Genomic DNA, 27,296 nt, shown 5'->3' on the forward strand with positions numbered 1-27,296 from the left:
ATTTTATTTTAATATTTTTAGATGCTCATTGGTTTCTATATGTTCGATGTTCCGATCTTTTACATTTTTTAATGTTCAGAGTGCCCCTCTTCTGCCAGTGGAATTCCCTTCAAGTTTGTTCCTGTGTCCTTTTGACATGCCCCACTTGTCTTTGATAGCTTCTTTGTTTTCAGACATGATAAAATGTGGTAGTTCCTGGTACATTTCTGGCCACAGATCTAAATACTTATAGGGATTCAAAAACATTAAAACATTAAAAATATTAACCATCTGTTCCTCAGTGGTTTAAAATTGTATGTACTTTCTTTTCTCCTCAAACTTGTTTCTATTCCATTTCTTCTACAGAATTTTATCTTTCATGCTTGAAGTCTTTTATAGGCTTTCTTTAGGAAAGCCTATATATGGAAGGCAAGGTTCTAGACATTGATTTGCTAATAACTATGTACACTTGCATGCCCCTTGGAAAGTCTCCCTGTGCTGTTTTGTTATTGGTAGTTAGTGTCCCAACTTGAAGACAGTCATGCCTCTTCTCTTCACTGGCTGACACATTGTACCTTCTATGTGCAAATACATCAACTTATTTAGTGGCTACTATTCTTAACCCTTTCCTATAGATGAAGAAACTGATGTACAAAGATGTCTAAAGTGTCACAAATAGCAAGTGGACAGTGGGGATGTAAACCCAGATACCCTGCTCCAGAATCCAGGCCTATAACCACTATGTATTGAATGCCTTTTAGTTAGTTAGTTAGTTAGTTAGTTAGTTAGTTAGTTGAGAGAGAGAGAGAGAGAGGGAGAGAGAGAACATGCAAGTGAGTGGGGGAAGTGCAGAGAGACAAGGAGAGAGCAAATCCCAAGCAAGCCCTATGCCTTTAGCGTGCAGAGACTGACACCAGTTTCTATCTCACAGAACACCTGGGACATCATGACCTGAGCTGAAATCTAGAGTTAGATGCTTAACCAACTGAGCCCCACCCAGGTACCCCTTGAATGCCTCTTTATAGAAAGGTGCAGGGGAGCCTGGGTGGCTCAGTTGGGTTAAATGTCTGGCTTTGGTTCAGGTCATTATCTCCTGGTTTGTGAGTTTGAGCCCCATATCAGGCTCTCTGCTGTCAGCAGCGAGAGAGCTACTTCAGATCCTCTGTCTCCCTGTCTCTCTGCCCCTCCCCCACTCATGTGCATGCTCTCTCTCTCTCAAAAATATTAAAATAAAAAAATAAATAAAAATAAAAAAGGGTGGAAAAGCAGATCTAGGGATGGGCATGAGTGGAAAGCTTATATTCATGTAAAATGGTTAAGAGATGGAAAGTAAAAAAAACATGGTTTTTCAGTGTGTGAGTAAATAAACTATGCATGTGTTAATAAAACAAGGTAGTGCTGTTACCTGTACTCTGCTAAAATACCATAGTGGTGTCAGTCAAATTAAAATTAACACATTTTTATTTCTTTAATTTCTAAATAACAGTTTTCATTTAATTAACGTACATGAATGTTATCTGCAAACCTATTGTATTCTGCATATTGTACTTAACCTGTTAATACATTCTACTTCTAGTGAGGATAACACTTTTTATAGTAACATTACAGAAGAACTATTGCATTTAATAATTGTAATGATTTTACACTTGCACAACTCATTTCAGCTAAAGGTATCCTGAAACTATTTTACATGGAAAAAAAGAAAACCTATACCTACCACTAAAATGATAAGTTACTGCTATATTTCAAGAGAGATTTTTGAATGTTTGGTGCAAATTTTCTGTTTTTAATGATTAGACTATATATAATAAACACACCACGACAAAGTATTTCATTCTACAAGGTGATTTACTCTTTAATCATAAAGTTTTGCCTTGCTATACACAGCTGGAGTTTTTAACTTTTAAGCATTCCCCAATTAGGAAGACCTAACTTATGAAGGAATTGAACAATCAATGGTTGTTGGTTGTTATGGAAGTCTGAGAAGAGAACCTTAGCCCTCCTAATGTGAGAAGCTTAAAGGAGGAGGGGCAGGGGGAGAGTGTGAAAGCCAACAGCCCTTTGGTCTTTAGGTGGAATACCAGAGGAGTGCTGGGCAAAGAATAGCTCTTTTTATTATTACTAACATGGAGAAAGAGAACATTCTTATTTTGATATAGATTGAGATTCACCTTACAATTTTTTTAATGTTTTATTTTTTGAGAGTGCATGTATGTGCCTGCAAGCTGAGGAGGGGCATAGAGAGAAAGAGAGAGAGACACACACACAGACTCCGAAGCAGGCTCCAAGCTCTGACCCATGAACCCATGAACCACGAAATCGTGACCTGAGCCAAAGTTGGACGCTTAACTGACTGAGCCACCCAGGCACCCCGAGAGTCACCTAACATTTAATGAATGTCTACCATGTGCCAAACACTGTGCCAAATACTTTCATACTCACCATTCATTTAATCCTCATAACCATGTGGATAACTGGTTTTACAAATGAGATGACTAAAGCTCAGAAAAGCTATAATACTCAAGGTCACTTATAGTTATTTGGAAGAGAAAGACATGATCTTATGTATTCTAGGTATATATTTCTCCATTATATTTGTGACTATAAGTTACATTACACTCCTTTTACTCTTCCATATGCTTAATTAAAAGTAAGTCTAGCAACTTGCTAACTAGCTAACTTGCTTTCCTGGATAGCAGTTTAGTTCACAGATTTTTATCAGGAGTTTCAGGATTACATTCAACTGCAAAAAACAAAGACCCTCTTTCAAGTCTTTACTAGGATTTTATCACCTCAATGAGGCCTATACTGACAAACCTTTTTAAAAGTACACTCCCAAGGCACCTGGGTGGCTCAGTTTAAGCATCTGACTTTGGCTCAGGTCATGATCTCACAGTTCATGAGTTCCAGCCCTGCTTTGGGCTTTGTGCTGTTTCAGCTCAGAGCCTGGAGCCTGCTTTGAGTTCTCTCCCTCTCTCTGTTTCTCCTTCTCTCTGCCCCTCCCCTGCACGTGCTCTGTCTTTCTCAAAAATAAATAAACATTAAAAATAAAATTGCATTCCCTCCACTCACAATCTACCTTGCCTGATCAATTTTTTTCCATAGCATTTATTGCCTAACAATAAATTTACTTACTTACTTCTTATGTTTATTCATCATCTGTCCCCACTAGAATGTAAGCTACACAAAGGGCACAATTTTTTTCCACTAATTGTTCATTGAAAAATTATATATAAGTACCTAGAAAACTGCCAGGTATATTGTAGGTGCTCAATAAATAATCTATGGATAAACAAACGCTTTTATTTAAGAATAGCAGTAAGGGGTGCCTGGGTGGCTGAGTTAAGTGACTGACTCTTGATTTCAGCTCAGGTCATGATCTCATGCTCATGGGATTGAGCTCAGTGTCAGTCTCTGCACTGAAAGCACAGAGCCTGCTTGGGATTCTCTGTCTCCCTCTCTCTTTGCTCCTCCTTTATTCATTCTCTCTCTCTCTCTCTCTCTCTCTCTCTCTCTCAAAATAAATAAACGTACATTGAAAAAATAGAATAGCAGTGAAAGGTAAAAGTAATATTTTTTGTTACCTTACAAGTAATATCCTTCCTGTTACTAGTGGTATGTCATGTTACCTAGGGACTCCTCATTATGATAGTAGGATACATCAGAGAGGAGACTGTGTGGCTATTTTTATAAGCAGTATGAGTGTGTGGTTACACCCTGGAAAGGGCCCTACAACATTCTTTGACATTATTTTTTATGGGAATATTCACATTTTTTTATTCTTAAGAAATTTGAGGTGATTTGTGTGTATTACTCAAGATTTCTAGGTTGTTGGGGGTGGCTGGGTGGCGCAGTCAGTTAAGGGTTTAACTCTTGATCTTGGCTCAGGTCAGGATTTCACAGTTTGTGAGTTTAAGCCCCACATCAGGCTCTGCATTGATGACATGGAGCCTGCTTGGGATCCTGTCTCTCCTTCTCTCTGCCCTTTACCCACTTGTTCTCTCTCTTGCTCTCTCTCGCTCTCTCCAAATAAATAAACTAAAAAAAAAAAAAAAAAAAAGATTTCTAGGTTGCAAATAAGAGAATCCCGACTCAAACTATTTTAGCCAAATAAAAAAAAGAGAGAGAGAGAGAAATCTGTTGGCTCAGCTCACATACTCAGGAAAATGAAGAGATAGGGTTGTTTTTTAATACCAGGTTTCAGGGATTCAAATGTCATCAGAAATCTCTCTCACTTTTTAATCTCTCTCCATCTCTCACTTTTGTTTTTATCTGTTTTGGCTTCATTCTCAGTCATGGAGGTTTAACATTGTTCTGAAAGGTAGCAATCCCAGAGAACAGAGCATGACTTTTTCTTTACGGGGATTCTGATTTAGCTATCACTGTTTCTGGGAAAGGCACTTAGATTGACTGGTCACAGGCATACTCACTTCCCTACTGGAAAGTAAGGCCACATAATTTAGAATTCTCCATTAGAATCAGGACAAAGGTAGAATCCAAAATGGAAAGGATGGAGGACAGGCAAAAAAAAAAAAAAAAAAAAAAAAAAGCATTGTGGTACACTTTTCAATAACATATTCCTCATGTTAAGTTTGTTATAATGAGCAATTTTCTAGCAAACAGCAAAAATGAAAATGCTTTGCAATAAATTACCATTTTTTTCTTTCTTGGATAGGATTATGCCATTCTTTTTTTTTTTAAGATTTTATTTTAAAGTAATCTCTATACCTAATATGGGGCTCAAATTCATGCCTCTGAGATCACGAAGGGCATGCTCTACCCACTGAGTCAGCCAGGGACCTAGGATTATACTATTCAAAGACTCAGATTCATACTTTTGTTTTCCTTTAGACTTCATCTCTGTTCTTTTATCATGATATCTCACATTTAGCAATTGCTGCATAGCCTAGAAATGGTGAGAGAGAACTTGTGATTAATGCCTAGCCCCAATTTATGACCCTAGAGGATTTTACCTTTTTAATTAAATAACATTCTTCCTCATTTTTAGCTGAAAATGGCAAAAAGAGACACAGATGATCATGGAGCATCCGTTTCTCAGTCTTCTTTATCCCCCTTGACTAAAGCCATGAAGGCATCACAGCAGAGCAGCACCAAAGGCACCTTCAGTGGAGATACCGTTCACCCAATTTGCAAATGTATTTCAAAAGATTTACCAAGGTAAGAATATTATTTCAGCAGCTTACACTGAATTCTGAAGTAGATAAAGTGCCTACAAAAAGTTGTCTAATCGAATGTTCCTGGAGCTTATGTCAGTATTAACTTGGAGATATGATGGTTTATGAAGGTTGTTGCCTCAATTAGAGCCCTTCAATTTCTTCTATTTTATGGGAAGAAAAAAGGTAGATGATGTAATAAACATAAATTATGCCTGGAGTCTGACTTGGACAGTAGTATAATGATAACAATAATGGCAGGACAGATAATATTGGCTATATGCCAGTCATCATGCTAACCTCTTAACCTGCATTATATCTATTTAGTTTTCTAAACAGCTCTGGGAGGAATATAAGGCAGGTAGTATTTAAACATTTCCATTTTACCTATGAAAAAACAATTACCTAGAGAGGTTAATTAACTTGACCAAGATCACAGAGCTGGTAAGTATAGAATGTATGGTTTGAACCCATATGGATCTAACTCCACAGCAAGAACTCTTCTCTAGTATATTCTACCACACTTCTCAGAAATACAAAGCAGAGGAGGCAGATGTATTTTTCCTGTGTTTTTGTCTATTGGAAAATGAAAGAATAAAAAATTGTCTGTTAGGTTTTGTTAAACTATTGGCTGGCTAAATGTGACGTCATAGTCTTTATGTTAAAAAGAAAATGTATACTATAAAATCGTTGAAGAGAATATTCATAAACTAAGGATAATGTTAATGTCTTATAAAAATGCCCAGTTACATTTATATCTTAACACAGTTTCATTATTTTTTTACGTATCAGTAAATTTAGACGAAAGTGAAATCTAGACTTTTAGTGGGGTGCCTGGGTGGCTCCGTCGGTTAAGCATCCTACTTTGGCTCAGGTCATGGTCTCCCGGTTCGTGAGTTCGGTTCATGAGTTTGAGCCCCACATCAGGCTCTGTGCTGACAGCCCAGAGCCGGAGCCTACTTTGGATTTTGTGTCTCCCTCTCTCTCTGCTCCTCCCCCACTCATGCTCTGTCTCTTTCAGAAATAAACTTTAGACTTTTAGCTAATTTTTGTTTTGCTTTATTCCTCTGAACTCTGAGTGCATATCAGCAGTGTCTGAGATTATTTACACAGTGTACTAGCTATATGGCTAGATAATTTTTTAGAACATCATTACTCAATATAGTTATACTGTAGAGACATAAGTTACTCGTGAAAGTGTTTTCCTCAATAAGACAATGGAAAACAATTTCTAAATAGGATTTTTAAGTATTCCTTTATACAAATGCCGTTGCTAATAAATGTGTGTTTACACATTTTTATTGCTTTAGAATTTATTTTTACCAATTTCCTTTTCAAAATCATACTACATTCACTTTTTATTCCAACTATCTTTTGTGCTTTTTTAGATTCTTTATTTTTTTCTGCTAGAGCTAACTGTAATTTCATTTATACAGTTTCTTTCTGCTTTTTTCTCATTTTCTTTCTTTGATTCTGACTCTTTTTAACTCTGGCTTTTTTTGTCCTTTTTTTAATGTCAGTCTTTCTTTTCATGTGACACCTTCCTACTGCCTGTTTTTTAGTAGTTTATTTCAATGTGGTACTCATATTTCTTTGTCTGAATCCTAATTTCTTTTCTGTCACTATTACATTTTACCATCATCTTTGATTATGATGTACATAGAAAATAAAGTAAATCTCCTGGTAATCGAATGGAAGTCAAAGACAATGCCCAGAGATCTTTTACTTTCATGCAAAAGAAAATGATGAGTTTCAACGTGAAAGGGGTCAAGTTCATAAAGGCTAATGGTAATCTAAGATCTGTTGGCATTAATATGATTATCAGAGAGAGGCAATTTTCTCTACGAATAAAGACATTTTCCCCCTGATTGAGGTTAAAACTTTTCTTGTCTCATTCTTGTTTTCCTTGCCACCTTTCTTCCACAATCTTTGTGATCATTTTGTGAGAAATAATTATTAAAATATAGTCAGTTTGTTGTTCTTTTACTTATATCACAAGAGATTATGTTTCTCTCCACTAAACACACTGTACATTTTACAAAATATGCCCACATGTATTAAATCCATTCATTGCAGCCATACAGTGACCAGTCACTTTAGTCTCATGTTATTACCTGATGCTATTAATTTATTCTATATTGTATTTACATTATTCACTCTTCACTCTTTCTTGTGTTCTTTCAGTGTTTTTTTCTTTGTCCTTCTTCTATATTTGTAGCAGAGTGAAAACTGCTATACCAGGATCCTTCCCTCAACAAGAAAACTAATCACCATCAGTGTAAATGAGTTCAATAAAATTGTGCCAAAGAAGGTCTGATCCTCCCATTTTATGACTTACCAGTACAAGATCAGATGACTAGAAATATCTAGCATCATTCTTATGAAAAGCAGCACAATAGGAAACTTTTCCTACCTAGCTTTGGTGTGATATATTTCCAGGTACGCTGGCACGGAGCACCAGCCTTTGAGACATGGATGGCAAAATTAATTATTTATTGGTAACTGGTATCTATGGACAGTTCCGCCATATTTATAGAAAGATATTTCTAAGTGCTGAGTAGATTTCCAAATTAAAATTGCATTTTAAAATTAAGAGAATGTTGTAAACAGTATTTCTTTCTATCCCACATATAAAATATTTTATTGATTTTTAGCTGATGATCATCTAGGATGTAATTTCATGATTTTTATAATAGAAAGTTATAGTATCTTTTAATCTTGCTTGCAGCTGAGTGTGTTGCCAACTCTTTTCTTCCCTGCAGGAGAAATTTTTTTTAGTACATTAAATGAGGACTTAAATCAGTTTTAAAAGTGAATTACCAACGGTTTTTTGTTATATGTTATCTGGGTTACTGTTCACAGACAAATCGTGCTTTCAAGGAGACTGGCAACACATAAACTATTCATTCACTTTTTAATGTCTAATTTTAGTTATCTTGGATTTTTCTTTACTTTTTTTTTTTAAAGGTAATCTCTGTGCCCAGTGTGGGGCTTGAACTCATGACTCTGTGATTAAGAGTTGGATGCTCCACTGACTGAGCCAGCATTTTTAATTGGAATGAGTCTTAGATGCCTTTATAAATAGAAACATTTGATCACATTGCCTTTTCTAGGGACAGTTTAAGTTTAGCAGTTTCATCATTCCAAAGATGGGCTGTCAGTTCCCAGCACAGGATGGGTAGCAGAAGGGAGAGAGGGGAGACAGCAAAAGTTAATGAAGCAAGGCAACACCATAAGTACCTCCATTGCCCAACAAATCACACTTTGTGCAGTTCATATTTTTTTTCAATTTTTTTTCAAAATCAAAATCTCTACAGATCTAAAGATTAATGTATGATTTCCTTTTAAAATGTTAAAAGACTATATTGTTTCCTTTTGAAAATTTAGATTTCCTCTGGAAAAATTTCTGTATAATATCTATAACCTCCCCAGTTTTAAAGATGTACCTTGCTCTTATTCCTTTGTACATTTGTATAAACATAAATATACTTTTCTTCCTTTGGGTGAGATGATCCTATATTCAGATGGGTCCTTTACCAATTTTAGAAATTGCTCCTCTTGTTTAGAATTTCCTTCTATAAAATTAAACAAGTTCAATTTAACAGACATTGAATAGCTCCTATAGTGTATATATGTAATTTGAATACTATGCATTGGTTATTATTCAATCATCAAGTTGCAAGTACAAATTTGATATAGTATGTATTGTAAAATAACTTGAAATTGCTTTGCAACTGGGATACCCTTACCTAAATTTCTAGGCCAAACTAGAAATATATTTTCTTCTGGTGTTGGAGATAAAATTTGAGGGGAATTGTTGAGTTTTATTATTATCACTTGTATTATTTACTTTCTATGATGTTTAACTTACATTTTATCTAGCTGTTGTAGAAAGTTATTTATATCTTTAGGTTATTCATTTCATCAAGTTGGAGAAAGGTTAGGATGAAGTTTAATGAAATTTTTGTACTTTATGTACTCCAGAGATTTTATACAAGGTTACATTCATCAAACATATATAAGGTTATTTCTTTTATTAGTTGCATTCCAGTATTTTAAGTTGGTGATTTATTATTGAATGTACTTGGGGTCATTTTCCCTCATGTTTACATTTTCCTGTTTGTATTTATTCCAATTAGAGAGTTTAATTACTATTAAAATGGTAATAGGATAAAGATAAGTTTTACAAATGACAATATTAAAAAAAAAACATAACTCTTCAGGAAGGTTTAAATGCCATACAAATATAAAGCAAGAAATATATGCTTGTCAAATATACAGTATAAATAAATAATTTAGATGAAAATGGTTGACTACATTTAACAAAGAGACTACTAAATAATGAGGGGCTAAAGAGTGGTTGTTATACTTGATGTACTTCATTGAATAATGTAAGTAATTGCTATCCATAAAAATTCTATGGCTTCTGTATAGGAAAAAGAGACATTTTGACAGCCAACACTGGTATGAAGCAACAGCAAGTACAAATCCTTGGCATCTGTCATTATTCTGCTGTTGAATTCACATCTAAACTATGTGATTACTTAGACCTGCATGTTTGTTATTGAGCCATGATCTGTCAAAGTAGCCACACTTCCTAGTTATGAATAGAATTATTAGCCACCTGCAAATTTCTGCCATGGAAATCTAAATTCACCGAGGATGCTTTGTGTTTGAAAGAGCAGGGAAATAAAAACTCTGTGTCATTTTTATGCCTATGCTGAAGTTTTTGATGAAATGTTTCTACTTAAGTAAAAGTAAAATATTTAGAAAATACAATATTAGTTTATACTTTAGTCCATTATAAAATTAGTAAAGATTTTGAATAAAACAAAAAGTAAAGCAACTATGATTAGAAAGCTGATTGTGTAAGTTAGGCTACTATTAGCACAAAGTAACAGAAAACTCAACTGAAAGTGACTTTAAAAATGAGGAACAGTCAATATCTTACATAACAAGAACCTCAGAGGCAGGCAATTCGAGGGTTAAATTCAGTGGTTCAGCAGTGTTTTCAAAGAGCCTTGTTCTTTGTATCTTTTCCTCTGCCATCTACTCACAAGATGGCTTATTACATGTTCACTCAATAATGTCTGAATAAAGGGGTGTCTGGGTAGTTCAGTTGGTTGAGCATCTGACTCTTGATAGAAGCTCAGGTCATGATCCCAGGGTCATGGGATCAAGCCCCTTGTCAGAGTCCACACTGACCGTGGTGTGGGAGCCTGCTTGGAATTCTCTCTCTCTGTACCTCTGCCCCTCTCCTTCGCTTGCTCTATGAAATGAAATGAAATGAAATGAAATGAAATGAAATGAAATGAAATGAAATGAAATGAAATGAAATATAAAATAAAATAAAATTATAAAATAAAATAAAATAAAAAAATAAATTTTATTTAAAAAATTTCTGTAAAGAAAATGGATATTTGATTATTTCTTTTTTAAGATTTTATTTTTTTAAGTAATCTCTACACAAAATGTGGGGCTCATACTCAGAACCCCAAGATCAAGAGTCACATGCTTTACTGGCTGAGCCAGCTAGGTGAGCCTATATTTCTTTTTTATTAGGGCAAAATACTTTTCTCCAGATAACTTTGCATCATGTCTCAGTGACCAAAATTGGATCATAGTAATGTAGTAATCATAGGCTGATTACTTAGCCTGCAAGGGACAAGGGAAATATAATTACCATCGTTGGTGTTAGACACTGAGGATTCACCCATGGGAACTGATTAGGGGATACTTTCCATGGGCATATAAAGAGGATGAATCCACAACATAACTGAGACTTTTCATCTAAGGAAAAATCAGTGGAATAACTGTTGGATAAATAATCAACATTGCCTGACATAACTCTTGGCTTTGGCTTTCTTACATTTTATTTCAAAAATTGTGTTTATTTTGTCAGTGGTATTTTAGTGATACATTTTGGCATGATGTCATAATTTTCACAGAGTAGTTATTCCTTTATATCAACTACTGGTTAAGTTTCAGTAGAAGTGTAAAAGATGTAAAGCAAAGATCTTACCTTGGCAGAATGGGTATGAAATCATGTGAAATCACATAACAAATCACAAAGCAAACATATCAATATGCAAACTAGTACATCAGTTTATACAGGATGTAGGGGAATGATTTAGAATAAGGAAGACCTTAAGGAAGATGATAGTCACCATGAACTCATAGTCACTATGAATTCTACAGCTATAAGAACTAAATTCTGGCAAAACTTGAATGACCTTGGAAAAAGACCATGAGCATCAGACGAAACTGTAACACCAGATGACACCTTGATTTCAGTTTTATGACATCCAAAGAAGAGGGTCCTGGGAAGCTTTACCCAGACCCTTGACCCATGGAAACCATATAATAATAAATAGATATTGTTTTAAGCCACTAAGTTTGTGGTAATTTGTTGCCCAACAATAGGAAACTAATACAGATAGATGGATGATAGATAGATAGATAGATAGATAGATAGATAGATATACAGATAGATATTTTTTAAGAAGGTATATTTCTGGGGGTGCCTGGGTGGATCAATCGGTTAAGCGTCCAACTTCGCTTTATGTGAGGTCATGATCTCACAATTTGTGAATTTGAGCCCCGCATCATACTCCGTGCTGACAGTTGGGAGCCTGGAACCTGCTTCGAATTCTGTGTCTCATTCTCTCTCTGTCCCTCCCCCCATTTGTGCTCTGTCTCTCTCTGTCTCTCAAAAATAAACAAATGTAAAAAAAATTTTTTTTAAAAGAAGGTATATTTCTGAAGTTGTATAATTGATATTCTTGTACCAACCTAATGTAGTAGAATTTAGGCTTTAGGCTGGAAAAAAATGCTTTCTTACTAGTGGTAAAAGAGTAAATAATACAGTGGTGAATTGGAATATTTGACAGAAATCAAAGTCTAGCAATTTATATGGGCTACATAATTGATAAAGTGTAGTTATTCCAGCTATCAAATCTACCAGGGCAAATGTGAATGCACAGGAAGGAAATGCATTCCTATATGCAAGGGTAGCATAGAAATCTTACCAATCTTTCAAACAATTTGAAATCTTTATATATATGAATTGTTTACAGATATAATGAAAGATTTACAGTAAAGACACATCATAAACTTATAGGACAAGATAATAAGACTGACATAGAAATGTTAAAATTTATAAAATTATAAATTAGTCCAGGTTCCATAATGTGGTAGATAGCTTCAACAGTGATTGAGGACAAATTGAGGTTATTTTTTATGATAAAGAATCCTTTCCTAAAACGATTGGTTTAGGAATCCACATGGATTTAAGCCATGGATTAACCACATGGATTTAAGGTATACATATCCTTGAAAAATGGAATAAGGAAGTATATATAGACCACAAGCCCATGGAGGGAGCAATAAATGGGTATGATATGTTCTAAGGTTCTTGCATTATCTGGAAGGTAATTAATTAGTAATTTATATTAATCTTTAATTATAGGATTCATATTATAATATCTAATGTTTCCACTAAAAATAAGGTTAAACAATGCAGGGCATTCAATCTAATAGAAAAAAATAAAATAATAAAAAATATATATTATTTAATCCAAGAGTGAACAAGAAAGGAATGCAATGGAACAGAGAATGCATAGGAATACTAGAAAACAAATTGTAAGGTTACAGGCTAAATTCTCAATTAAAAGACAGACAGTCTTGGTGAAGGAAATAACTGTGGGAAGGTATAGTACAATTCTAAAAGGCAAAAACTGTGGGGGGACAATAGCTATATGAAGATATATATAAATCTAAAGGTGGAAGAAAGTTCACTTTAATAAATCTGAATGTCATGGGATTTCTAAGAAATTTTTGCAGAGAAGGCAAAAAGATCTTTCAAAGGAAAAGATGAGGAGAAATAAGAGAAAGAAAGACAAATAAGGAGGCTATAATTATGGTTCCTTAAATACAATCTAGATATTAGAGTTGTATTAGCTAAAGAGCACTACTGGTTCATTGCTGCTGGTGTAGAACTACCTCCTTTGCCCACCTCTCCAATCAAATAATATAGTGTCTCTGCTTATCTTGGCATAGTAGACAGGCCATGCATCTGAGAGTCCATCTTACTCTAAGCCCTCCTGTACCTAGTTTTGGGCCATTGGTGGGTACTTTCCCATCGACAGGCTTGCCAGTGGCTTACGAGATTGCCTACCTTGAGAGTTCTACCCAGCAGGGCGTCCTAAACTGGATAGTGATGCAATTAAAGTTTGGGGGCATTGAATGTGAGTCATAGAGAGTCTTCAGAAAGTAGTGTGGTACAGAAATAGGGAGATACATAGAGGAAGTTAGCAGAAGCCATGAGGAGTAAGGAGGACAGAGGTAGGTTAGGCAATAATGACGTAAGAGGAAGAAGCAGTTAGATACAGAAGGATAGATGAGGTTGCTGAATAAAAAAATGTGGCACTCTACTAGAGTTGTGGTATTTGTTGTTGTCTTTTAATTTTTTTTTTAAGTAAGCTGGATACCCAACATAGGACTTGAACTCATGACCTGGCAGTCAAGAGTCAATGAGCCAGACAGGTGCTCCTGATTTTTAGTATTTTAATTTGAGTATAGCTAATACACATTATTACATTAGTTCAGGTGTCCAACGTACTGATTGTACAAGTTTATACATTTTATTATACTCAAGTGTAGCTAACATCTGTTCCCATACAATGCTATTGCAATATCATTTCTACTACAGTTGTTCTTAAGTCAGTAGTATATTCTAAAGAGCAATGAATGGTCTTCTAATTCTCTTTGTGCCCTGCTGGAGTGGTTTTATTTCCTTTTTTCAGTTTCTGTGTATACCACTAACAAGCTCAGTCACTGAAACCCAAATGTATTTGAGCTGAATGATCCTAACACCCTCGTTTCCAGCATTAATTTAACAAGCCATGTGTGTGGGTTTAATTCCCTGTGTAGGACAAGTTAGCTTTGCCAAACAGTTCTGTGATTATCCTCTCACACGCCCAAAGACTAGGCAACACATCAAATGTTATAAGAAAAAAGAGTTTAATAGTGTGTAAGGACTAGTGCAAACCTGTCATCAACATTGATAAAACAAATCAAAGCTGAAGACTACAGATGGTGGCCCAGTAGTGACTTTTTTACATGAAAAGCTACCTTTTCTTATCCTTTTTAATATAAATTACTAGAGAAAAGCAGATAATAAATAAATATATGGTAAAATCATATTGCTTAATTTAATTCTTTTAACCATTTACCAGGTAAATCTCATATAATTTATTGTCCTAACCCTACCAGAATCATGTGGAGTTGGCAGGGAGAAGGATGAAAGTTTCCCTAAAGGATGCCAGTGCTGTTACCAGAAGACAGGGGGAAGATATGTCAAGAGACAAAGAAAAGCAAATAACTTTTACATGATTAGATTGAGGACGGCAAGGTATACTTGATAAAATTTGTTTACATTCTGATAAAATCTGTAAAAACCATATAGCAACTCGAAAAATGGTCATTAAGACAATATTTAAATAAAAAAGGCAAAATACTGAATTAATAATGGTATGACACATGATGCAGGGTCGTAGAGTGAAACAGTCAAAGAATTCTTGAGGCATTTTATGGTGCAAAAAGATGTCTTTATTATAGCACTGGGACAGGAGCCATGCACAGAAAGAGCTGTGCTGTGATTGTGAAGAATGACTGATTACATAGGATTTTCTATCCTACAGAGGTGAGGTGACATCAGGGCTCTAGGAAATTAAGTCTATAGGTTCTTGGAGGTCTGGCTGTTACTAAGATTGTGTAAATTTTTCCTGTAAATCAAGGCAGTTATAAACTATAGTAGAGTTTCATGTCCTGCATGACTGCGATCTTTATCAGTTGACCATTTGTTTCTCCCTGCCTTTGTTCTTAGGCAGTCACTAGTGCCTAAAGAATGTTATACATATCCCATCTTAAGGGGAGGGAGCTTGTGGGGTGTCAGCTTGAGTTTTGCCCTCAGCTTGCCTTTACCCTCTCATCAACACAGTTGAAGCTTTGAAATATGGAAAAAATAAAAACCTTTCACTTTCTGGTGGCGTGACAATGGATTATTATATAAAATCATTAGTATATTTGTAAAAATATTTGATAGTAAACAAAATGCATTCATTGAAAAAGAAAGACATGAGGCAACTGACTGGCTCAGTTGATGGAGCACATGACTCTTGAACTCAGGGTTGTAAGTTCAAGCCCCAAGTTGGGTGCAGAGAATATTTTTTAAAAAATAAAATCTTCAAAAAAAAAAAGACACCTGTTCTTCATTAAGTAGAGAATTTGTTTTCTTTCTTTTCATGAGTATTTGCTTTCCAAGTGATTATTTATGGGCACTGGGAACTATTTATGAGATCTGCAGATCTTTCCTCCTGTCTGTTTACTGCTCTTCCCCTAAGTTGAAAAGCTTGGTGACCATTTGCAGTTCCATTGCTACTGCTGCAAAAACACTGCCACTGAGACATGACCTCTGCCTCATGCCACCATTCACCATTGCTATCAAAATCCGAATAGCCCAGGTCTCACTTCTGCCAGAGGTGATCAATTCAAAAGGCTGCCAAAGTTTTGAGCTTGGCTAGGTTTTGGAGTGTAGGGAAGACTACTTCTCTCCCTAGAGCTACAGTCAGTCTAGGACAGACTTGGGTAGAAACATGTGATAACAACAAATACAACTGCTTGCATCCCAGTGTTTTAGCTTTATTGATCTACTGTATCAACTCTCTCACACACACACACACACACACACACACACACACACACACACACACACACATCAATTTTCCCCATGCCACATGAAAGCCTTTCATTCTTTCAGAAGAAATGATCAACCATTTTACACATTTGTGAACATAGAGAGGACAAGCCAGAAGAAATAATTGTGATTATAATGACATTGGTGGATAAAAAAATCTGGAGGAGGGGCTGGCTGTGCCAAGCTTTCCACATTAAGCATATGCTAGTTTATATTTGCATGAGTGGGTGGGGTTATAATACATTATGCATAAAAACTATTGAGGAACTAACAAATTAGAAAGAAGCAGATTTGGTTTGTATAAAAATACAAATACATACATGGAATACTGAAATAATATGTGGAAGTTTACTATCATCTATGCTTAATCATCATACAGCTCAATATTCTCAATTATGTTAAAACGTGTTTCATTTTATCATACCAGCAAGTTCCCTATATACTCCATCTTTATAACTTGGTATTACACAGCGTCACAGGTCATATGGTCCTTTGTTGAAACATCATAGTTTTTTTTTAAAATATTTATTTGCTTTTGAGAGAGAGAGAGAGAGAGAGAGAGAGAGAGAGAGAGAGAGAGAGAGAGAGAATCTGAAGCAGGCTCCAGGCTCCGAGCTGTCAGCACAGAGCCTGATGAAGGCCTCGGACCCACGAACTGGGAGATCATGACCTGAGTCAAAGTCTGATGCTTAACAAACTGAGCAACCCAGGTGTCCCTCAAATATCATAGTTTATCTAAATACTACTACTCCAGCTTAACTACCAGGTAGGGTGACCAACTGTCCCAACTTGTCTGAGATTCAGGGAGTTCCTGGAGTGTGTGACTTTCAGTGCCAAAGGCAGGGCAGTCCTGAGTAAACCAGGATGAGTTGGTCACCATAAATCTAGTCTGCCATGAGGCCTTCATGAACTTTATTCTAGCCTATGTAGTGAGTTTGCCTTCAAGAAATTCTTTTGGCATTTATGGTTAATACACACCCATAGTTCTAAGCAGATTGTTTAGCATGTATTCTCTCTGAATTAGGGGATAGTTTGCAAGTTTCTTGAAGGTAGGAGACACATCTCTTTAACTTTTAGATTTCCTAATACTGAACAGAGCACAGAGTAGTTTTTAAATGAATCTAAGAATTAAAGCCTGGGTGGCTCAGTCAGTGAAGCAACTGACTTCAGCTCAGGTGATGATCTTGTGGCCCATGAGTTTGAGTTCCCCCATCTGGCTTTGTGCTCAGAGCATGGATCCTGCTTGGGATTCTGTGTCTCCCTCTCTCTCTGCCCCTCCCCCTCTCACACTCTATGTCTCTCTCATAAATAAAACACTGAAAAAAAATTTTAATTAAAAAAAATTGTACTTAGCTGTTTTAAGCATTATACAATCTTTCTCCTTTAGTTTGATAGAGCAAAACAATTCAATTTAATGGTTGTGAATGTGAGTTTATTTTAGAACGGGCTTGGGTTCAGTTTTCTACCCTGTCAGCTTACTCATTATGTGAACTTGGGCAAGTTAAGTGGCCTCTCTGAGCCACAATTTCTTAAATCTGTAAAATGGGGATGAAAATAGTACCCACTTTCCAGGGATATTCTAAGGAGTAAACAAAATAATGACTAAGTGTGTAATATTTTGTCTAGCACATGTCATACAGTCAGTTATATGGTAGTTGTTAATAAGTAATTACAAATCAATTTGCTGTATTCTTCCCTGGATGGTTTCTTTCAGAGAGTTTATGTCATCCCAGGCAAAAGCAGTTATTAAAACAACTGAAGATTATTTGCAGCCTCAGTTTGGCCCCAACAGGCTTTTGCATTCAGCGACAGTATCAGAAGGGTCAGGACTTCAAGATTGCTCCCCACATCAAACAGTATCAGATCATAGCCATGATGAAATATCAGACCCATATAGCTACAAATCAAACAGTAAAAACAATTCTTGTTTTATATCAGTATCCAAGAGAAACAGACCTGTCAGTGATCCAATGGGTCAACTGAGGTAATCAAAGCTATTCTCTGTTCTTTTTAACCCACTGCTGAAGCTTTTTCCTTTGAGCAGAATTTGTAATGATTCAATTGACTATTTCAGACATTAAAATGTAACACATCTCTAGGGTTTTGTTTCTGTTTTTGTTTTGTTTATTTTTTCTTTGAAAGCACCTGAGTAGAATGTTGCTAATTACACTTGTGGAAAACATGAGGTACACTTAAATGTGGATAATATGAAATTCTGAAAAAAATACTTGAAGCAGAATCAGACTAGGGCTACACAATATCTGTTTACCAGATATTTGTTTAAAAATAGAAATGCATACTTTTGATATTTAAGCAGTATTTTCCAGTAAAATCAAGTTGAAATGAACTTATTATAAAACCATTTTGTGTGTATATTTTCACTTCAAGATTATTGTCATAAACTGTCAAACCTAAGAATTTATGGATAGAAAAAAATGTTGGTAAGAGCAAAACTCAAACCAAGAAACTGATACTCCCGTTATTTTCATGTTTGATTAGGTAGGTGTATTATGACTTTAATTTACCTGAAGTTTTTATTTTAAAATGTTTACTTTGCTTCTGTGGCATTAAGAATTACCAGGGTTAGTTAGAGAACTCTGAAATCAAAACAACATATTAGTCATTTACCATGTACTTTTGCTGAGGAAATAATGAGGACTGAAACTGATTTTGGATGAAGTCAAAACTTAGAAATTTTCCTTTACTACCCCAAACAATTTGAGATGAAGGTAATTACAATTAACTTTACAGTAAGAAATTTAGAATAAGAAACTTTGAATTTCAAATCTTTTTTTCAAAAATCAAAGTACTTTGATAAACATGAAAACTTAATGGAAAATCTTACCCGTTTGCTATTTCATGATGGTGGGACCATGTTACTATTTTTTGTTTTCTATCAGAACATAGCATGTATACATACTTTTTTTGAAATGAGTGTTGTGGTGTTTTATAAGTAAATTGATAAAAATCAATTATTTTCAGCTGCCTTACATGAACAGTTTTAGCAAGCCTATTCTATATTAAATTTTTTAAATCTTAGTCTATAAAAAGGTTTTTTTGGTGAATACTTAGAAACAATCACTAGGGATTATATCTGTAAAACATGTCTAAGATAATATTTATTTAAATGTTGTTATTAATTAACATACACCAATTTTGTGGGTTTTTTTCCTTCAGAGATGCAGAGTTCTCTTCTGTAAAATTTCAGCCGGCCCACAATTGGCAGAGATCATGTCAAAGACACAAACTTCATCCCAGAGTGATTACAGTAACAGCTTACAAAAATGGATGTAGAACAGTCTTTGCGAAAGTTATAGTACCAACCATCACCTTGGTAAATAGTGTTCATAAGTTTTCAGTGCTTTATTTCTTCCCTTACTCTTTCATAATATAAAAAATGAAAAAGATGGCATTGTGTTAAAATTTTCTTTTTAGTGATGAATCTGTAAATTGCTTATGTATACATAGATCTCATAGGCATTATATTCCTTTCTTGTTTATCAACATGTAAATGGTACATTTAATAAATAAATGACCCTTCTGTTTAATAAACAGATGCAATGGTTTTCTGTCTTGTGGAGTTGTTAAACTGACAGAATATTTAAGAACTAAAATTAGACAATAATTAGATATTCTCAGAGCTGTGATTTTCCTCTTCTTTGTATATTTTCAAGTGCTAGAAAATACATTGGTGGAGTTACTTCAGTTACTTAACTTGGCCAGTGACTCAATGGGTGTCTGTTTTCATCGTTAGCACCTTTTGTTTCATGGCAATGTGTTGCTTCTTTGTCCTAACTCACTTTCTCTTACCTCTTGCTTTCTTCTAGTTGCTGGAGGAGTGCACAGAAAAGCTGAATCTGAACATGGCCGCACGACGAGTGTTCTTGGCAGACGGCACTGAAGCCCTCAAACCTGAAGATATACCCCATGAAGCCGACGTTTATGTTTCAACAGGAGAGCCCTTTTTAGATCCATTCAAAAAAATTAAAGGTAAAAAAGAAAAAAATATACTCTACCCCCACCCACAGTAAATTGCTTCAGGGGTGCAATTAAAAAATGATTTTCATCCTGTCTTTTTTGCATGGTTTAACAAAACTAATGTTTACGCATTTACAGCTCAGTAAGAGGATAATGTGCTTAATGAAAGAAAAATCCACTGACAGCCACGTTTATTGCCCTTCATTAGCATTGGTGCTTAATTTAATATAGATCTGAATAGACATTAGGGAGCCTGCAGGAGGTTAAATGGTGAAAATATAATAAATTAAATCAGAGATTATTGAATTTACTGTTTAGTTTCTGTGACACCCAACAGACATAATTCATTAGATTTATTCTCTCAGAAAATAGTTCAAAGTTTCAAGGAGCATTTATTCATTTACACTCTTGGTCTTTTTTCAGGTGGCATTAACATAACTATGAAAATGTGATCAGAATAAACATATAATTCTTATATACATGTGATTTTCCTAACAAAATTTTCCATAAGGTAAATACTGCAGCTTGAGTTTTTTAAACCTTGAAATGTGTGTGTGTGTAGTTTATATTTGTGTGTATATATAATAACATATATACACATATATGTGTATATACACATATATGTGTATATTATTATTATATATACACATATATGTGTATATACACATATGTATATTGTTATATATACACACAAATACAAACATATGTATTTTAGACATATGCTGGTAAGCTCTTTTTTCAAAAGTGCAGTGTTTCTAACATTCACAAATGTGATTTTCTAAACTAAAACAAACATTTTTCTTTCTTCAGTGAGAAAGAATACATTTCCAGAAAGAAAGAAAAGTACTGAGAATATTCTTACAAGCATGTTATATCCAGAGTCTGTCATCAAATGCTATATATAGTAATCACATTTAAATGACAAGAACTTTGGCATGCAAATTCAGGGTATCTAACTGCTATGTTCCCCTATACTTTTAATACTTTATTAGAAGTATTTTTTTCTACAACTGCTATAAAGCTGGTGAACCAGGACAAGTCTAGGCAATAATTGCGTAAGTGGAAGAGAAGTAATTCTGGAGTTCATTACAGATGAGATGATGAAAATTCTTCCTCTATTAATGTTAATATATAAGATGATACTAGGGTTTCTATCTCTTTGAAAATACTTGATCATCAGGAATAATTTCTTGAAATCAGTAGAAAGTTCAAGGTAATTTGGTTCAAGGTAAAGAAACTTGTTGCTATAATACTCAGTAAAAATTACCTGTGCAAAAGTGTAGACCCATATATTTTTCAAATCTTGATTTAACTTTAAATTATGGCTCCTTTTATTTTGTATTCATTGAATCATTTGTAAAATTAATCTTGTATAAAAACATGAGTCTTTGTAGGTAAATGTTTCTGTGACTATTTTATATTTAAGTGTGTATGTAATGAGTGCTTCCTTAAAATCTTGATTGTTTTTATTAATAAGAAATACTGGCCTTTCATTGATAATGGTATTGGTGAAGAGATTATTTATAGCCAAGCTTCGTGGAAAATTTTCTGGACATGTATGCCTAAAATAACAGTGTTAAACACATGACTAGCTTGGTGGATGATTTTTAAATGTACAAACTAATTTCCTCCTACTTTTTGTTTTCTCTTTTATCCTTTTTAAAGCCAAGTCCAGAACAAAAAACTTCTCTGCTTTGTCTGCATATCTTTGGCTGTGTTTCACTGTGACATGCACTGCTGTTCTTTTAGCACCAAAATGTTGGCACACACTCCTGAAAATTTCACACCATCTCTTGCTGGATCAGCAAGCTTAACCCACCAAAATCTGGTGTTGTGCAATGGTTTTTGACTGATAATCAATCTTTATGCTGCTCGACAGTTGTTGCTGGGACACGGAGTAGAGCAGGTGGCAGATGTGCCTTGTCTTTTGAGAAAAGAAATTGTAGGTGAGCTTGGACACAGACTAGCATATCACATGTCCATTAAAAAGACCTAGGATAAGTATAATGGGGAAAAAGCCACTTGTCTATGTTAAGCTCATAGATAAGCCTAGAGGACTAAAGACTGATAATTTGGTTTCTTCCAGAACCTTAAGAACATAAATGTAAATATTATATATTTACATTATGTATATATTATATGTATATATTATATTATATATACATAGTATAGTCTTTAACTTGAATTAAATAATTTGAGAGAAGTGTGGGAAGATTTCAAATATATATCTATATCTATATCTATCTACATATCTATCTATCTATATGTCTATATATCTATATCTATCTATATATCTATATATCCCACATATTCACATGTACTTTTTCAAATCAGATTAAAATTACCTTTCTTGCATGTATTTTACAGATAATCAATAATTTGTCAACTTGCCATGAGTGTACCATAAAAATAAGACATGTGTGAATAGTCTTGAAGGTGGTAGATAAATTTAGAGTAAGGAAGCATTCTAAAGGTAAATAGGATAAAAACAGCTGGCAGAATTGGGTGCTACTCTTGTAGCTCTCTATGTGAACATGAATATTTTATATTCAGGTAATCAACAGGCATTAGAGTCAATAATTAGCCATTACTTTAATATAAAGATTTCCACTCATTCAGCAAACATTCATTGAGAGCCTACTATGTGCCAGGTACTAGACCACATCAGAGACAGATGAAAAGGGGGGCTTAGAGTCTTTTTTTTTAAAACCATTATTCTTTTATCTCTGATTTTAACTTCAATTTAATTTAATTCAATCTAAATTTAAACCAATAAGTATTTAAGTATCTACTATGTATGCAGTTTTGGCTTAGGGATAGAAGTCCTGGCCTTTAAGGAGCTTATAAGTTACAAATCCTTAAAATTGAGAACGCTTTTTTTTTTAAATTTTTTTTTTAACGTTTATTTATTTTTGAGACAGAGAGGGACAGAGCATGAATGGGGGAGGGGCAGAGAGAGAGGGAGACACAGAATCTGAAACAGGCTCCAGACTCTGAGCTGTCAGCACAGAGCCCGATGCGGGGCTCGAACTCACGGACCGTGAGATCATGACCTGAGCTGAAGTCGGACGCTTAACCGACCGAGCCACCCAGGCGCCCCGAGAACCCTTTTTAACAACATAAGTCAAATGGGTCCTCCAAAGGAAAATTTACGTTATTTCTGGTACAGGAAGGCCAAATAAGTCTGTATATATTTTGGCAATTGTATTTCCATACTTCACTGTTTTCTTATTGTTCTTTGGAAAAGCAATGTCAACAGTGAAAATAGCCTCAGAACTATTTCCAGATTTACTAAGGTAGAAAAAGACCTAAGGAACATCTCTAATTTTTAACTACTTTACTACGCATTTTGAGTAGTACCACTGTTGACAGCCAGTGCCACTAGATTTAATAGAAGGCCAGAGAGCTATTTATCACATACCTGGAAACACAAAGCGTTCATGTAGAGGTCAAGCCAAGGTCAAGACTGACATGAAGCATTCCCTGTTGAAAAGCAGTATTAGAATAATTCTTACATTTTGAAGTTAAATGCCTAAGCAGAAGATTGTGTGTGGGGAAAAATAGAAATCTTTTTTATAATAACTCTTGATGAAGATCAACGGTCTTATTAGGTCATATAATTATGGCATTTGAAGATTCTGAAATCTATTAATGATTCTCTAGAATTGTGAAGATGTAGTTAATGAATTGTTTGAAGAGGCATTTTAAAAGTTTTTGGATTCATGGGCATGCACTTTAGGTTTTATTCAGTTCCCTCAATCTTCTTTAATGGCACAGTGAAAATGCTTGCATCAGATTCATGGGGTTTATGAGAGTTTAGCTCCTTTATAACTGTTAGAAGCTGTAGGCCGTGCCAACCTAGCATAAGAAATGCCCTGCAATTACTTAAATGTCTTAAAAAAGATGAGAGGAAAAAAGCTGCTTGTATCTAACTCATTAGGTCCAAGTTCCATTGTGTGGTGTTCTGATTGTTTAAAGTTTTCTTTAGCTTTATATTTTCATTCTTTCCTATATATTCTATCCGACTATTTGGCTTTTAGAGCTATCATTTACAATGATTCATTTGAGTCCTGAGTTTTGTTAACCAGAAATGAAACTGAGTACTATGAATAAGATTTTACATCTTTCATATACTGTATTGTGAAGATGTAGTCCCAGAAAAAAATCTATGAAAAGAATTCTTGATACTACACCTAAGATCTAAATTTAAACCTAGAGATTTTCTGCTAACTGCCATGTGATCTACAAAATGAAATAATTTGCTGTGACAGCTTGTGATTGACAAGAATATGTGTGAGCACATTTAAAATAGGCCATCTTTTCATGTAGAAGTAAATGTCAGTGAAATGATGGATTCTCATCATTTTAATTATTGATGATTTAGAAATATTTCAATTCCATGACATACAAGACACATTCTAAATAGCAGCATAACACTTTTTCTCCAGTCTACGTCAATAATGAAATGTTCTGTCATATTTTGTTTTTCAAAAAATGCGTTAGTTTAATGAACCTGGATTCATGCATTATATTTTGTTCCATTATGTGTCTCTGAATTTGTTGATTTTTAAATGGTTGTGTTAAAAGCACATGTTTCAAGAAATAACCCACTACCCACCTCCTATCACACCTTGCTATTCTTGCTGCTAGATCTCAAGACAGTGCTACAGTGCTGACTATACCAAGGACTGCTTTGTCCTGCTAAAGCTAAGATTGGGTTTTGTGATGATCACACATGGGTAAAACTTAAGCATGTATTTTATTTATTTCCCTATCCCAAATGTTTAAAACCTGTAAGAGTGTAGCGTATCTTTACTATATAAACAGATGTCGATCTAAAGAATATTGCAAGAGTTGGACCTTCTAAAAACTGTCCTTAGCTAATAGGAAAATCTAGAGCATACAAGTGGCAGCATCTCCTTATATTGCCAAATTATCAAATCATTGAGAGTCATCTAAATCCTTGACATATTCATGAACTGTTGAGTTGCATATATACCTAGAGGCTACGCTTGTTTAGCGAAGGTGTGCAAACCTAGAACTGTCCTGATAATTTGAATACTTTCTGTATGTCACGCGCTAAGTTATGTGCTTTAAGTGTATTATATTTACTCCTCACAATTCCTGAGTTAGTGCTACAAGTCCATAATCTCTTATATGCAATTCCAAAATTCAAAATTGCCGAAGATAAAACAATTTTTTCAGAACTCATTTGGTAGCAGAACCTTACTTACTATAGATAACCAGTTGTATTTAAAAAATAATTAATATGTTTGGTTATGGGCTGCTACCCTAAACCTTGCTGGACACACTACATAATAACATATGATCTATTCACTATTAGGATATATGCGCTATATTAACATTTTTGTATCCATGAATTCTATTTATGGAATTACATCTGACCTTAGGACTTTGGGTAAGGTCCTTCTGTTGTAGCTGCAAAAAAAACAGATAAATTTTAACTCTCACTAGAGTATTTTTTAATGTTTATTTACTTATTTTGAGAGAGAGAGAGAGAGAGAAGCAGAGAGAGAGGAAGACAGAGAATCCCAAGTAGGCTCCACACCATCAGTGCAGAGCCCAATGCGGGGCTCCAACCCATGAACTGTGAGATCATGACCTGAGCCAAAACCAAGAGTCAGATGCTCAATCGACTGAGCCACCCAGGTGCCCCCTCACCATAGTATTAACTCAGAAGTATTATAAATACTGTCTTTATATCACATTGAGTTGTTTGCTACATGAGTAAAAGTAGACAGAGAGACTATCTCCCTGGCTAGACCTGAGAGAGTATGTGAGAGGTAATAAAAAAATTGTAGTTCTCTAAGGAGGCAGAGGAATAAAGAAAGACCATTAATTCATTTAATCATTCCCTCAAAATATATGTATTGAGTCCTTACAATGTGCCAGGCATTGCTCCAAACCTTAAGGTTATGGTGTGAAGAGAGAGGTCTCATGGAGCTAAGAGAAGTAGAAGGAGCAAAGACAAGAAATATATAAAGAACCAAATAAGGTGTTTATTGACAATGGTAAGTGTTATAAAACAAATAAAAAGGGTGGTATCGTAAGAACAAATAATGTCATGGAAACAAAAGGAGATGATTTTTCAATGAAACAGGCATTTGCAGTAAACTTTAAATCAAATCTTTTAGGCAGGTACTCTTTCAGGGGTTTGCCTTTCAGACCATTAGTTTTTCAAGCTCTCAGACATGTATTGGGAAAGACATGAGAAACGTATTATTATTTAGTGGCAAGAACACTAGCCTTGAAGTCAGATGATCTCGCAAGATTCTAGTCCCTGCTATATATATAACCTTGGACAGATTGGTCTGTGCTTCATTGACCTTACCTGTAAAATTGAGGTACTAACATCTTAAGGAATTATTGGGTCTTGTCTTTATTTCTAAAACAAGATAAATTATTTGAAAATTAAATGTCTATAAATTCCTAGTTTAAATAGAACACTGAGAATAGCATTTCCTAAACATAACTAAGGTTCCAATTGCTATTAAGATCCCAAGGCTATTAATCAGAACCTTATGTCCACTCCTCCCTTTTTAGAATAGCTAGCTAGGTTTAGAATAGCTAGCTAGTCAGGAAAATAACAGCAAAAACATTTACTTCTGCTTTCTTCATTACTGCCAGGGAAGCAAACTACAGTATGAGCCTGGACAACTCACTTAGCCTCTCTCAGCCTCAGTTTTTTTATTCACAAATTGGGCCCCATAGTAGACACCTCACAGCATCATTATGAGGAGTAAGTAAGATGATGTATGTAAAAGCCTGCCATACATAGTAGATGTCTAAAACATCTGATCTTTATTTATTTTACCTCCTTTTGCATTATCTCTTACTAGGCACATTTCCACCAGCTTTTCATACAAGCCATCACAGTACCTGATTTTACTGCCAGAGGTATTTGCTAGGTCTAAGATTTTAAAATGCAGCTTTTTGAATTGTGACAATTTTTGCTTGTGCAAATTCAAATCCCTGCAAAGCACCCATGTATACAGCATGATATAGGAATCTGAGTTAGAGCCTTTGAACTCTCACTATATTGTGCTTTTTGCCTTAAGAATTTGTCCAGGGTGTAAGTCAAAATCAAGTCCTTCTTTTTAAAAAAGTCCCAAGTGGTCTTGCTGTGCTCTATTCCAAGAGTCATATTTTAAAATATGTTTATGACCCAAGGCTAGCCTTTACTTAAAGCTGCCATAACTTATTTCAAGAAAGTTCATAGAAAAGTTCAGGGAAAGGGTGAAAACATTTTGATTGGCACAATAGATGGGATGTTTGTAATTTTAATCAAAATTAAATTGAAGACATACTTCAAATGATATGTCAGACTAGTGTTACTGAGTTAAAATCTAATGACAACCACTGTCATTATTAGTTAAATATAACCATCA

The 27,296-nt window shown here is 34.8% G+C and overlaps 1 protein-coding gene across 4 annotated transcripts in view; it reads left to right on the forward strand.

Moving 5' to 3' along the window:
* Window positions 1-27,296, forward strand: part of DCDC1 (doublecortin domain containing 1) — a 486,403-nt gene that overhangs the window by 21,870 nt on the left and 437,237 nt on the right. For all 4 annotated transcript variants that reach the window (XM_053203333.1, XM_053203334.1, XM_053203331.1 and 1 more), the window contains 3 exons: window positions 4,988-5,157; window positions 19,087-19,243; window positions 19,737-19,899. In XM_053203333.1, the coding sequence (XP_053059308.1) occupies window positions 4,994-5,157; window positions 19,087-19,243; window positions 19,737-19,899 (484 nt within the window). In that variant the 5' untranslated portion in view covers window positions 4,988-4,993. The remainder of the gene's footprint in view (window positions 1-4,987; window positions 5,158-19,086; window positions 19,244-19,736; window positions 19,900-27,296) is intronic.

Source organism: Acinonyx jubatus, chromosome D1 (genome assembly GCF_027475565.1).
Source record: "Acinonyx jubatus isolate Ajub_Pintada_27869175 chromosome D1, VMU_Ajub_asm_v1.0, whole genome shotgun sequence".
Classification (NCBI taxonomy): Eukaryota; Metazoa; Chordata; class Mammalia; order Carnivora; family Felidae; genus Acinonyx; species Acinonyx jubatus.